Source organism: Dryobates pubescens, chromosome 15, assembly GCF_014839835.1.
Source record: "Dryobates pubescens isolate bDryPub1 chromosome 15, bDryPub1.pri, whole genome shotgun sequence".
Lineage (NCBI taxonomy): Eukaryota > Metazoa > Chordata > Aves > Piciformes > Picidae > Dryobates > Dryobates pubescens.
The window spans coordinates 8,334,926-8,349,110 of record NC_071626.1 but is presented as its reverse complement, the minus strand read 5'-3'; the positions used below and the strand labels follow the sequence as shown (position 1 = coordinate 8,349,110).

The window sequence follows — 14,185 nt, the reverse complement described above, 5'->3', positions numbered from 1 at the left end:
TATGGAACAGAAGATGTTTTAAAAAGAAAAATCTTCTCAAAAAGATCTTTAGGATAAGCAAAAGTAGTCCACCTCAATACAGTAACTGCTTAGTTTCCTGCCACAAACTCCACCTCCCACACACAAACCAAACACACACAACTTGTTGCATCTTAACTCAGTAAGGGTTAACTCCTCACTGACCTGTACACAAAGCAGCATGGTAGCCAGGTACTTCGTGTAGCAAGATGGTTAGTCACAAGTTGAACACAACCTAGCTTGATCCAAAAAATGATTAAAATGTGAAGCTGTGGGTGGATCCTCTTTGAAAGGCCACCACAGGTCTTGAACTCCACTGCAAGAGAAAAAGATGTTTAAAAGAGAAATGCCAAATCAAAACATTGAGAAGTCTCAGCTGGCGAGTGCCTAGAAATAGGCAGAGGATGGAAATCCAGTCTATTAGGACAGGCTCTTTCCTGCTGCAGGATTGGTGTTGCTTTCAGGGTCAGCCAGAGCCAGGAACTTTAGAAACTAAGAAGCTTTTTCAGGGTATTTGTACACTGAGATGAAGACAGTACAAAAGCTGCATTAGAATAAAACAACCAGAACCTATAAATTCCATGAAGATTTAGCAGGATGAGCTGGAGTTCAAGACTTCTCAAAATACAACGTAAAATCTTGTGCTTCTGCAACCATCCGTACCTGACCTGTTATGACCCTCATGAGTGGACTCAAGTCACTTGGTCACAAGAGAAAGATGCTAGCATTCAACACATTTGGTCGGTGTGTGTGTGGGGAGTGACAATGACAACACTGTCTGACCCCACATCCTGCAAAAGGGAGTGCAACTTCAGATACAGAAGCCTCATTCTGGACACCCACGTTCAACAAACATCCTCAGCCTGTATGCGTACCTCATCGATTTGCCCTTGCTAGCTATTGCAAGCTGCTTTCCCACTCACTCTTCCTCCCACCACATAATTCTCCCCACCAGCCTCCACTTCTCACCCTCTCAGATGTCTCCATAATGAAACTCCCATGTCACTTCTTTGAGTGACAAAAGGTTAGTCCAAAAATTCAAGATCTGGAATTGCTGTGACATAGTGGAAGACAAGTCTGCTGAAACAGCTCTGAGACGGAAGGGGAAATTCTAAGTGTACACTGAGTTGCCATACCCTACCTGAGGTAAAACCTGCTTTTAATCAAAACCATAGAGGCAGTCCAAGCACTTTGCAAAGTGTGGATATTTGGAGGACCAGAAGCCCCAAAGCTCCCAAATTCTGCAGACCAGCAGCCAAAGCCCTTCAAAGACATTGCTGAGGATTTCCGCTGGTGTCTTACCTCAGAAGGCTCATAGCATCATTTAGAATAAATACAGCAGATAAGAGATGCTTCAGGTGGAGTGGGGAGAGAAAGCAAAGGATTTAAGGACAGTAATCATGACAGTAACCAATGCTACCCTTGCAGCACTCTGTCCTGCAGTTCCCACCTTAGACTCTAGCTTCCTTTTCTAGGTTTCCATAGGAAAAGGTCTAGATTTAAAAATTCAAGTTATTTCAATAAAAGTTACTTGTTTAAGGAAAAAAAACGAAGAGAACATGCAAGAACAGATGCTATGCTGAACTACCAACTCAAAACACAGCAATTCTTCAAAACCCTCCAAGTGTCACAGGCAGTCCAGCACGAGGCATTTTTAAGTGCAAGATCGGGTAGGGTCTATTGAAATGCAGACCACTTTCCTTGGCAAAGATTTTTAAGCCTTCCAAGGGGAAGTTCCCATCAGTAAAGTAGTATAGGAGCACAGATACTGTGAGGAGACTGCAGTCATGGAAGAACACTACCCAGGCAGTACAATCCAGGAAACCTCACTGCTAAGAATTAGGAATTTTTTTTCAACTCCTCAGATCTAATACATGCCTTCCCCACATGTTGTTTACCTTGGATCTCTCAATGGGATTCAAGAACAGAATTTGCTGCTAATCAAGGTCCATTTCTAGCTGAGTTCTATCCAATTCCTGTGTCCTGGGCCTGTGCCAGTATCTTGCATATTTTTGCAGTGCCAGGAAATAGGCAATGCTTCACTTGTCCTATTAGCCCCTCCTCTGAGGAGAGAGGAGTCAGTTTTCCACTAACTTACTACCACTGATCCAGGGCAGCATTTGTTATTAATACTCAGTTTGGCAAAGGTTAAGAACACCCCATTTTCCATTACACATTCCTCACACAGCAGAGCCAAGACTGGAAATCCTGTTTAGCATATACAGAACAGTATGTCTTGACTGTGCTGGGTCTCTGAGCTTTTAATGAGGGCAAATTGAATTTATGTCACCAGTCCAGATTTCAGAGATGCAGTTCAGTCTTTTTGCACGATCAACAATGAATGGGAGGAACCTCTGCTGGCTTTACATGCTGCAAAGACTGACTTACCACAGGCAGGCAAATATGGTTCTGAAGTCCTGACATCAGGAAAACAGCACTGGAGAGAAAGTCTGAACAGGTTGGAGTTATCTACATAGGTCGGATCCATCACCTTTCACTGCTGCAGGAAGAGAGGGAGGAGGAAGGTGGGAAGAGCAATGCAGAGAAAAGTATCTTTATCCAAGGGATATCAATTGCAGAACACGGCAGCAGCTAGAGATCCAGCTCTCTTTCCACCTCCACATGCCCTCTCCCCACAAATGCAGCTGCTGCCACTTAACAGGATAAAAGGTGAATTGTTCAGCTTGCTGCTTTTACATCTAGGAGGGGAATCTTTGCCAGGGAAAGGGCTGTCAGTTTTTCAGATGGACAAAGCAATGACAAGCACACCCCCCCTACACTGCCCTTTTTTTGCGTATCTGGAAGGCGGGGGGACAGGGGGGAAAGGTCTTTGTAAACATTTTAAGAGGAGACATTTTGGATTGTTGCTTTGTTTCTTAAGGGAAAATAAAATAACCCTTCCCTAAAAGCACTGGTTTGGGGGAGCACTGAAAACAGAGATTCAGAACTGTGCACTCCGGTCTCGGAAGAAGCCCTCAGCCACTTGTGCTTCTCTGAAAGTGACGGTAATGGAGTTTGCTGTGATGTCTGTCACTGTCACTTCGCTGGGGGGCACAGTGGGAATCCAAGGGAGACTGCCATCCACATCTGCTGCAGAAGGAGAGGCAGATAAGAGCATATTAGTGAGAGCGAGAGAGAGTGGGTGAGGGAGGAGGAAGAAGAGAGGGAAGGCAAGGATGCAAAAGGGGCCTCCTTTCTGACAAATGTGGGTGAAGTCAGCCTGTACTGAGTCTCATGTACAAGGCAAGCAAGAGCATGGGCAAGCCCTCCCCTCACATGCTAAGGGAAAATGGAGAATCACTGCAGGATATAACAAGAAAAGGAAAGAGTAGCTGTGTACAGACACAGCATTGGAGCAGCCTCCACAAGAATCAAGAAACCCTGGAATACCACCCAGCTCATCTAATCATCCACAAGTCACTAATACCTCTCACCCACTCTCAGCCCCTTACTTGGTTCATCCAGGTGTGAGCTCACCTGCTTGTACCCTTCAGAAAAGTAGAAAATAACTAACATCTACACATGCTCTTTAGGTACTTCTACAGTAGTCAAAGGGATCTAAAATGGAGGTTCTTCCTCATCCTGCACCTGCAGTGCAGCCTGGGTGCAATTTTCTCAAAAATCCATCAATACTGCTTCATGGAGAGGCTGCTCTCCCTTTCACCTGTTATTCCTTTGCTCCTGGATAGCTCCATACAAGAAACACAAGCAGCCCTGCACTTCCTTACAGTAAGAATAATTATCAGTCCCTCTGTCATTCAAAGCCTCACTTCTCCCCAACCCTCAGAGACAGTCACAAAAACACACAAAGAAAGGAAGGAAAACGTACTCTCTCCCTGTCAGTATATATATACTACACACCTTTCTGTCCTAACCTGGGCAAGGAACGAGAGCCCCTTAGGAGTGTATTTCCTGGCCTCTGTCTCAAATACCTGGGGTGCCCACTTTCACCTCAAAGAATCCAATTGCCTCTAACAATAACTGGAATTCCATGCAGGCCATGTGTCAAGGAGAGAACAAAAACAGTTTTACATTTCTGTGGTGTCATTCACCCTTCCAATTTTCAAATGCTTTAGAACCCAGCACAGAGGGGAACAGCCCCAGACATTTGCCCATTGCCAGGATGGAAGACTGGGTTCCTCTGTGCTGCCCTCATTGCTGTCCCCCTGGAGAAAGGATGGATAGCATTGATTCCCAGAACACAGGTCTCTTCCCCAAATCCTGCCCAATCCAGCCTGGCCAACAGCTACTCCTAGAGAGGAGTAACAGGATTCTCTTAGCTACTACAAGCACCACAAGCCCCAGTTTTCCACTCCTCAGGAAAGCTACGCCTTCAGAAGCTCTAATAACGCAGGGATAGAGTTGCCCTGGTAACTCAGAGCAACACACACATCCCACGGCCCTCCTGCACAAGATGCTGGTATCCTTCACCAAAATGCCAAATGTGCTTGGACATCTCTCATGCCTACACACATGCTGCCTACTCAGTGGGGATCAGGCAGGCAGGAGTTACCATCCTCACTTCATATCTCTCATCCCCTCCTCACATAGCTCTATAGCAAGAGATATGGGGTGTGGAGAAGGAAAGGAAAGGATGGGGTAGAGGAATGTGCTACAGGTTCCTAGCAGCATTCCTAAAAGCTCCTCAGAGCAGGACTGTGAGAGGAGTGCCAGCGACTGAGCTTGCCCGCTGCCAGCCAAGCTCCTTTTAGCAGAGCAGCAGGCTGAATGTGTGTGGGTATGTTAATACAGGCAGAATTGATTACCATCACACCTGCATGTCACCTCTGCTAGGAGAAAAATGCAAGAAGGGAGTAACTTGCAGCTATCTTCCGTGGGTTTTATAACACTGGGAGGGGTGTTACTGATATGAGACTACAGAGAGGCAACAGCACAAAATATTTGTGCTATTCATCCAAACAAGAAAGCAACTTGCAGATAAGATGGCCACAATGCTAGCCAGTGAGAGCTGCTTCAATGACCTGACCTAAACCACAAGGAGGAAGCATGCAGAGCATGCTTTGCACACCCCACAACCTTAGAGCCATGGTGTATCTGGCCTTACCTTCTTTGCTGGTGTGCTGCATGGTCTCCCAGTCCTCAGGGCCCTCCCTGGCCTCTAAGTCCACTGCATCATTCAGGAAGAACTCATGCCTGCAGTTTCGACCCTCCAGGCTTGACATGCGAGGGAACTTCTTCCTTGACAGTCGCAAGTACTTCTGATTTTTGCGTTGCTTCCGGAGAGAGAATGGCAGGACTGCTCCCCCAGTCTTCTCTGAGAACTCTGCCTGCCCTGTTTTGGCCCCTGGCAGGCTACTGTCTCCTCCTCCAAACCTCCGTGCAAGGGAGAAACAGAGCTTCTCCTTTCCCTTGTGCGCGCTCCTCAAGTCCATGCCATACAGCCGCTGCCAAGACATCAGTGCAGCAAGGGTCAAAGTGGAAAACTGATAACACAGTCAGGGCCAGGAAACTACTTTTTGTTCAGTCCCTCAACATCTAGACAAGCTGGGATAAGTTGTGCTGCTTCTACCACTCTGTTTCTCTCAGCTCTTCAACTGCTATCCAAGCTCTTCCTAACATGTGCTTCCTAGGATTGGCTGCTTTACTTGGCAACAATCAAAATGTGCTGCAACTCTGCTTCCCACAAGCCCAACTTGAAATTAAAAGAGCAAGAAAACCAGGTACTCTGCAACACCCAAGCTCAAAGTTTATAAACCCTTAGTTCAAAGAGGAAGAGCATTTGTTGGGCTTGTTTTGCTTTGACTTTTTAAAGACAAAGTAGCTGGCTCTTGAGTTAAGAGGTTAGAACTATCTGCCCATGCACTGACTTCATGCTGCTGTGTTAGCTTGTTACTGCCAATTTCATCCGTGCACCAGCAGATGGACAGTTTCCACATCCCTGTGAGCAGGGGAGAGCACAGCAGCTAACAAGTTAGAAACACACAGAAGAGCAAGAGGCTACCTGCAGTAGGAGGCGCTTTGGTTTGGGTCCTCTTTTCCTGTACCCTGATGCACGGTCTCTCTCTTCCCTGTGAAAGAACACAAGCCAGCAGAGTACTAAACACCACAGCACAAAATGGGCCTTCCACCATTCGCAGCACAGCTTCCTCATTTCCTTCATTAAACCCCAATGGTGACCAGTGTGGGCTTGGAAAACATCCCAGAATTGCTTCTTGTAGGAGTGAAAGCCTTGACAATAAGGGAATTTCTCTGACTCAGCTGATCAAGAATGGGTTAGGGAAATTTATCAGCTAGCATCACTCCAGTCCAGCCTTGGAGCTTATTAAAATCTGACACCAATTGCTCTTTGGCAATACTGCATGTTCTTGGTCACATTTCCTGACCAGTGTCAATCAAAGCTGCTCTAAACCTATCCATTTCACCTCAGTCAACACCAGGGTAACAAAGATCGAACAGGACTCATTGCTATACATCTCATCTGTGGATGAAGTAGGGACAAGAGAGGCACTTTGCACATACTATGAAATAAAGACATTCACTCTTTTTCCTGTGTCCAGGAGAAGAACGAACATGCACCCTTACTTTTCCTCGTAAGCCACAACCAGGCGGGGGTCCAAGATATGATCTTCTGGCTCCCACGTGCTGTATCTGAAGAGAAACATAAGGAATATAAAGTAAACAACACTTTCATGAAACATTCTCTCTGCAGGCCTTCTGCCAGCGTGCAACAGCCCTGGATATTGTCTTCACAAGGCTGGTGGGGCCTGCCATAACACTGCAACAAGTCTGAAGAATCTCAGCCATTCTCTCCCCAACTTCCCCCAGACACCACCTGCCCTTCCCAGAACAGGCAGGGTCAAGCATCAAGCATCTCTTTGTAGGAGAACAGGGAAGACTTTCCTGCACAGGCTCCCCTCCACACTGCTTGCAAAGCCTGTGCAGACACTCTCAAACTGATTTTAAGTCAATGCCTAACAGGTTTCATCTGCAGCACTCCCTCAAATCCAACAAACCTCATGAAACAATGAGACATGCTTTGATACTTGAAAAATAGGTCTCTCTTAATTTAGAGTGCTCCAAGAGTAAGTATGCTTTCTCACCTGCATTATTAATTACCTCTAATCACTGGAGCCAAAAGTATTCATTCAAGAGGATTTTAATTTTTCTTCATTGATGCCATTCAACTAAACATGTTTAGAACTGGGCCCCGAGGCAAGCTGATGGCAACTTTCCAACAATCCCTCCTCTTGCTCGACTCCCCCTGCAGGTTATTTCTGTCTAGCAGAGGTCATTAGTACTTCTGTACCAGGGCAGGAGAAACCTATCTACATTGTGATCAGGGCTACCAAAACTACTCAAAAAAAGCCTGCTCTTATGAAAGTAGCCTGTGACCAGTGTCATCCACTGTCCCATCTCCCTCCTTGACTGCCAGACAGCTGTGACACGAGTCAGATGTTCAGGAAAGGACTGAAGCCACGCAGGAGGCAATATAAAAACTGGTTCCCAAAGGGCACAGCTGCACAAATACCAGGGAACAACAGTCAAAAACTCCCACTGCAGGGGTGATAGCATCACAAGATAGTCCTCATGGCATGTTTGCTTCTAAGGGGTCATCCAGGAAAGGTAGGTGGCATGTCTCTACTGTAGAAACTCAAAGGCAATAAAGCAAGTCTGAAACCCCAAATGCTGTAGAACATTGATTTGCCTGGAATGCAAAGTCCACAGCCTGGAGGCAGAGCCCCTCCCAGCCCCTGGGGAAGGAGGCCAGAGAGAAGCCAAATGCAGGTGGGCAAGTGTGCATTCCTGTCAACGCCTGCATATGAGGGAAGTATTTTAGGATGTTTACATTTCTGGATGAAGCACAGATGCACATGAAGGCACGTGATACTTGTATGTATGTACACAGGGGAGGTGGTTTGGGAGTGCTTTTCCTTTTGCTCTCTCCCTTAGTTAGAAGAAAGGTACTGAAATACGGGAGCATTCCTAGAGAATGGTTTTAGAAATGAAAGTACAATGCTTTTACAAAAGGGAGAAACAAGCATATGAAATTCAGATATCCCAAGGAGCACTGTACATCAGACAGTTAAGCACAGACATGCCTTCATAACCAGCTGATCCCTCCCCTCCTTTGGCTCAAGCCTTCTGCAGCAACTTGACTACGAGCTGTCAAAGCCAAGATGCTGTTTGAACAGAGGAAGGTTTCCTCCCAGCTGCAGGGATTCTGGCAGTCATTCTACAACTTTCAGAAAAATAACAACACAAGGGTGGAAAAAAGACATTGGATTGCTTTTCATGGGCAGGAGAAGAAAGAGAATTTGCTTTTTTTAAAAAAAAAAAAAAAAAAGGTGGGTGTTGCCTTTTTCTCTGCAGCTCTGTTTCTGGCTTCGCTGCAGTGGCAAAACACTGCGTATGAAAAAACCCACGTCTCGGTTTGCCACGCGCGCGCGCACAGAGCCGTATAGACGGGCGCACACAGCCCAGGCTGCAGCAGAACTGCAGAGAGCAGGCACTCTGGAAAACATAGATCATATGATCTTCCTTCCCCCTCCTTCTACTCCTCCTCTTCCCCCTCCCCGCTTAACACAAGTTGTAAACAAGCTTGTAGATAGAATCAGATTGTAACTCCTCCGTTCCCTGGCTCCCACAGCGGAATCCGGGAATTGGAGGTGCAGGGCATCAACAAGAATTTTTAATGAGAAAAAAAAAAGAAAGAAAGGAAGAAGGGGAAAGAAAGAGTGAAATATTAATTACATGGGAAAGCAGCAAACTATTGATCTGTCATTATTCCCTTCCACGAAGTCTCCAATGGGAATGATGGGATAATTGGTACAGAGATTACAAAGAGCACTGTGACAGGCTGGGGAGGGGAATGAAGTGAAACAAGAAGTGGGATGAGGAATTGGAGTATGTTACAAGACAAAGGTATAAACAGCTTGTGCTGCTGCGTGCCATCACAGGCATAGGTATGTTTAGAAACAAGGAACAGAGACTGCTAGCAGGATGAAAGTCACTTCAAGGCTCAAAGCACTTTGGGTTTTAAGCAGCTGCAACCACTGAATGAACAGTTATAATGGAGGAGCGAAAATAGAAGATAACTCAGTGCTCTTCAGATTTGGGATTTGGGGGAAGATGGAAGGTTTGGATATGTCACAGCATCAAAAGAAAGAAACCCTAACATCTCTTGCTTGTTGGGCAGAAGGCTATGCTTTTAAACCCCAGAAGAGAGTTTCTGGCTCCCCTAGAGTTCCAAGGCACAGGGCAAGGAGAGGCAGCAGTAAGAACAAGGGCTGCTGTGTCCAAGGAAACATTATGCCATGCCTAAGTCCACCTTCTTGGCAAGAGCCTTTACAAGAGAAGGACCTCAATGCATTTGTTGAAAGAAGAATGGGATAAACATCAGTATTCTGGCCAACAGGGGATGGTGCCTCACAGACTACAAATACATTTCTCAATCACTACCAGTGATTACATTAGACTTGGCTACTTACAAGGCCAAGGAAGGAAGGAATTCAAGAAATGACCCACACTGAATGGCAACTGGTGCTCAACAAGTGCACGAGGTTGCACTTTGACAGAACTTCCAGTCAAGAATATAGTCACCCTCTCCCACCAACACCAGAGAGGGGAAGCATCTTATATTCACACATGCCCTATCAGCACAAGGATTAAGCATGCAGGAACACATCTCAACTTCTTAGGCACCAGGTACAACCTGTCAAGACCGTCCCAGTGAGCCCTGCTTTCCTACTGCAACAATCAACCCATAAAAGCAGCCCACTTTGGTTAGCAACATGCAGTGCAACTGAATGTGTGATGTAGTTGTACCCACGCACATTGTGTATGTACACACACCCAGATACAAACATAAAAGCAAAGACAGAACCCCATATGGGATGTAGACTGCTAACTAACATAGTAATAATATTCTCCAGTCACCTAATGCCTTTAATCTCAAAGCATTTTACAGATTATTTAGGCATTCTTCTTGAAAGCAGCTGCATTTTAATAAGAGAAGTATCTGTAAACAGTGCACAGCAATGCTGCAGAAACATTTTTTCACTCTTGCAGCACAGCAAGCAAAGCAAAAGCAGAAAAGGCACTCAAAATAGAAGGTGGTTTTGGACAAGGAAATGAAGGCATGCTGGTAATTTTCAAGGGACAAAGATCACCTGCATTTGGCTACAATCAATAAACCTGAAACGTTGCCCTGTTCCGTTTGTGAATTGCAGGGAGGGGAAGCAGTAGGACAAGATGAGCCAATCAATTTCTTTTCTATTTTAAAAGACTGCATACAGCTCTAAAAATAAAGTGGGGTCCTCTTGGTGCTGACTCAGAAAAGCAGGAGTCTTTCCAAGCTCAGAAGAATCAGGGCTCCCATTGAACTCATAATGAATTTTAAAACACTAGTGTCTAGAAAGCGTCTCAATGGAGTGTTTCAGTGTGGCAAACCCCCACTCAGAATAGACTGGAATGGAGTTTGTATCCCTCAGCTGCCAGTCCGGAAATGAGATTGGGTTTTGGTTTGTGGCTCTCTCTTTCTGCTTATCATTATTGGAATGAGGCACAAGAGGTTAGCCATTAAGAATGAGATGCTCATTTGCAGAGACATACTGTGTAAGCTATTACTGAGTATCAAGGAAAAAAAGACAAATGAAACACAACTTACTTTGGGGGCCATCCTTTCCACTTCACCAGGTATTCTACTTTACCCTAAGGGAGTAAGGAAGAAAACAGATAAATGCTGCAACCAAATACAGGCTATGCTATGAGATGCAACCCATTTAAAAATAAATAAATAAAAGTTAAAACTCTGTAACTGAAAAACTCATTCCCCATCACTTTATTTTCAAAAGAAAGCCACTTCCTCTTTCAGCTACCATTGCTATTATCTTCTTCCCCAGAAAGTGGGCAGATGGGAGGGGTGGGTTATTTAAGCCTGCTTGAACTACCATCAGTTCGGGATTGCACTTTTGCAGAGCCCAGCAGGCAGAACCCCAAAAGTTAAGCAGAAAGTAAGACTGCAACCGCTCCTGCATTTACAGGCAATCCTACAAGTCAGCATGTGTAAGGGCAAGAGGGCTCTAGATGTATGCCAGGAGCAAGTGCCAGAGGAATTTTTTTTTTTAAGCAGAGAAACACAATATTTCAGACCTACGAAGCATCACTTTGGCATGTTCCCTTCCAGTTGCTACATGCTTAACTCTAACACTGTTCCATCCATCACAGTCACTCAACAATTCAACCCAAGCAAACAGCAGCTTACAACTGAAGTTCAGAGTTACCCATCTATTTGTTCACTCTAAGCACAAGATTTTAGAATAAAGCCCCAAAAAAGTGTAGCAATTGTAAACCATGTTCAAAGGGCTCAATGAGCAACACACACAACTATTAAGATCTTTAATGTCATACTGAGCAGCTTGTTAAGCACTTTGTAAAGCAGAGTGCATGCAAGATGACCACCCCTCATAAGTGCCACTATGGCAGCTGTGGACACCTTTACACCACAGCACAGCAAGGGTACTTGAGCCAGAGAACCGGTTCCGTTTTTCTCATGGGGGGCTCATCAGTTTCCCAGTGTTGGCTAACACTGCCCTATAAGGAACTTTCCACCAAAGGATCTCCACGCGCTGCATCCATGTGGGTTAATCCTTGTAACAACCTGTGGGGCCGGAGCGCGTTTTCACGGCTGGGGAAACTGAGTCACTAAGCAGCTAGCCACCACATCGCCACAAACCCTCTCTTGGATTCGGGCTGTCCCGTTCGTTGCCATCACCACTGACGCTGCAGACATTGAAGTCTCCAGCAATAAACCCCACACACCCCCCACAGCGCTATGGGGATCCCCGAAGCACCCACACCCACCTCACAAGCAAACCCCGCAAGCAGCCGCGTCGCTCTCTCGCCCGCCCGCCCCAGAGGCCCCAGGCAGATGCCGGCGGTGGTGCTGCCGCCACCCCACGCTGCCCGTTACCCCACCACGCCCCCCGGCCGCCGCGCTTGTGCGAGTAAGGAGGGGCGGGGGGTGTCCCGGTGCGCCGTCCCCCCACCACTGGCGGGACTCGCCCCGCCTCGCCTCACCGCAGCCCACCTTCCGCACGCGCTTCTTGCGGATGCTCTCCACAGCGAACACCTGCTCCCCGATGGCCGACAGCTCCATGCGAGCGGCCGGGACGCTGGCGCCGGACACCGGCGGGCCCCGCGGCCAGCTGTCGCAAAGGCGGAGAGGGGGCTGCTCTCCCGCGGTGGCGGCGGCGGCGGCGGCGAGGGTAGCCCGGCGGCGGCCGTTACCCGCCGCTCTCCCACACACGCCCCCTCGCGCGCGGCCGCGCCCCCTCCCCTCCCCCGCCCCGCTTTAGAACCTGCGCAACGTTTTCCCCGGCGCGCGCGCGCGGGGCTGCGGGGGGGGGGGGTTGGAGCGGGGGGGGAAGAGGAGGCGGGGCGCACGGCGCGGCTTGGGCGAGAACCGCCTCAGGGGCAGCTCCCACATCAGCCCCCCTAGAGCCCCGGTGCCCTCGTTCTCGCCGTCTCTCTCCGCCTCCCCCCGCGGCCGTGCACTTGGCCTTTTCTACCGTCTCCCTTTCCGGGGGGTTGCTACTGGCAACCCGCTTTCCTCACGGAAAGGGTCATCGGTTTCCCAAACGCCCGGTGCGGCGTGAGGAGTCTTTGCCTTGCCGGCGGCGCTGTCTCCAGCCGTCGCAAAGCGGTAGTGTTCGCAGCGTGCTCCACGGGAATGGCCCTAAGCCATCTCCTGTCACCGGGGGGAAGACAGCAGGTGACATAGCGTTGAGGCAGGCAGCACGAAGCGGTGCTGAAGAAACCCGAGGTGGCCCGTCTGTCACGGCACCCGCTGCAAGGGCTTCATGGTCAGGTGCTGTGGGATCTTCTGGACGTAGCACACACGTAGCTTCTCTGACATCTTCGAAAGAGCAGGATCTAACGCCAGCTCTTCAAGGTGGCCAAGGCTTGCTTGGCTAAAGCAGGAGCAAATAGGAACCTTGTGAGCAGGCGAGAGGTCCGTTCTTCTTTGCCCTCCAGTCTGGTATACAGAAATATGTTTTTGTCTCCCGACCGCTGCATTAAACAGCAGATTACTGTTTTAAAGTCTCCTAGGACACCTTTTCATCAGAGTAGGGACGGATTCCTCCACGTGCAGCTACTTTACCTCCCACATATGTGCTCCGTCACTCCTTCACAGTGACTGCATGGCACTGGCTGCTGTTCACATGCAAAGTTTGAGATGGCAGATATTATAAAGATGGAAGTCTACAGTGAGAACAAGTCAATGCGAGCCATTTAGTTTGAAAATGCTCCAGCTGTACCCGTGGATGCAATAACTGGCAGGGCGCTTGCTTTTAGCTGCAGCCATTGAAGAACTCAAAAGTTTGCTGCTGGGAACTGTGACTGTCGGACTAACCATGAAGCAGACCTAGCAGTTTATAACATAGCTTTGTTTCTGCAATAGCATATTCTGTTGAATATGCAAGGGGTTTGTGCTCTGTTGCAAAATAATATCCAAAACTTTGATCTTTTTTTATCCTTTCTCATATTATGCTTCTATGTTTTGAAGGGAATAGAGAACAATATTTAAGATGAAGTTTACTTTGTTTCTCAAGAATTAGGACCTTCAGAAAAAGTAGAGATAAAAGAAGATCAGAAATTTCTCTAAATTGCAACGACCTGTTTGCAATCTCTTTCCTTGCACTTGAATCCAACTACTGTGGTGCTGAGCTGGAAAATGGAATAAACTGTTCGCCAGTGATCGCCTGAGGATAAAACAAACCGGTAAAATCCCACAGTCGCAACAAACTTGCACGTGAATCCATTACTGATAAACTGTTGCGCTCCTTAGTACAGGATATGTATAACTTGTTACTTAAAATGTGTCTTGGTAAGGTCAAGAGTGTACATATATTTCAAAATTCCTGAAACTTTGTAAATGAATACCAAAGGAGTTCTCAAAACTTATCGACCTGCATTTTGACCACAACTGATAATACTCTTCTTATAAACAGGGGGTATACCACGAGAGCCCGCACACTCAGTATTGTCAGTGTAATTTCTGCATTGGAGTGTGCTGCCCAGGGAGGTGGTGGAGTCACCATCACTGGAGGTGTTCAAGAGGGGACTGGACGTGGCACTTGGTGCCATGGTCTAGTCATGAGGTCTGTGGTGACAGGTTGGACTCGATGATCTTTGAGGTCTCTTC

The 14,185-nt window shown here is 47.3% G+C and overlaps 1 protein-coding gene across 2 annotated transcripts; it reads right to left on the bottom strand.

Annotated features, from left to right (window-relative positions):
• Nucleotides 1-1,565: 1,565 nt before the first annotated feature.
• On the bottom strand, nucleotides 1,566-12,156 carry CBX7 (chromobox 7). 2 transcript variants are annotated; one of them, XM_054167646.1, is made up of 6 exons: nucleotides 12,068-12,156; nucleotides 10,646-10,689; nucleotides 6,562-6,627; nucleotides 5,981-6,047; nucleotides 5,084-5,423; nucleotides 1,566-3,108 (listed from the first exon to the last, which is right to left on the bottom strand). In XM_054167646.1, exons 1-6 carry the CDS (start codon nucleotides 12,134-12,136, stop codon nucleotides 2,960-2,962), a joined length of 735 nt encoding a protein of 244 aa, XP_054023621.1. In that variant the 5' UTR covers nucleotides 12,137-12,156; the 3' UTR covers nucleotides 1,566-2,959. The 2 variants fall into 2 exon arrangements, with proteins under 2 accessions (XP_054023621.1, XP_054023622.1); XM_054167647.1 differs by having other exon boundaries at nucleotides 1,566-3,105.
• Nucleotides 12,157-14,185: the final 2,029 nt, after the last annotated feature.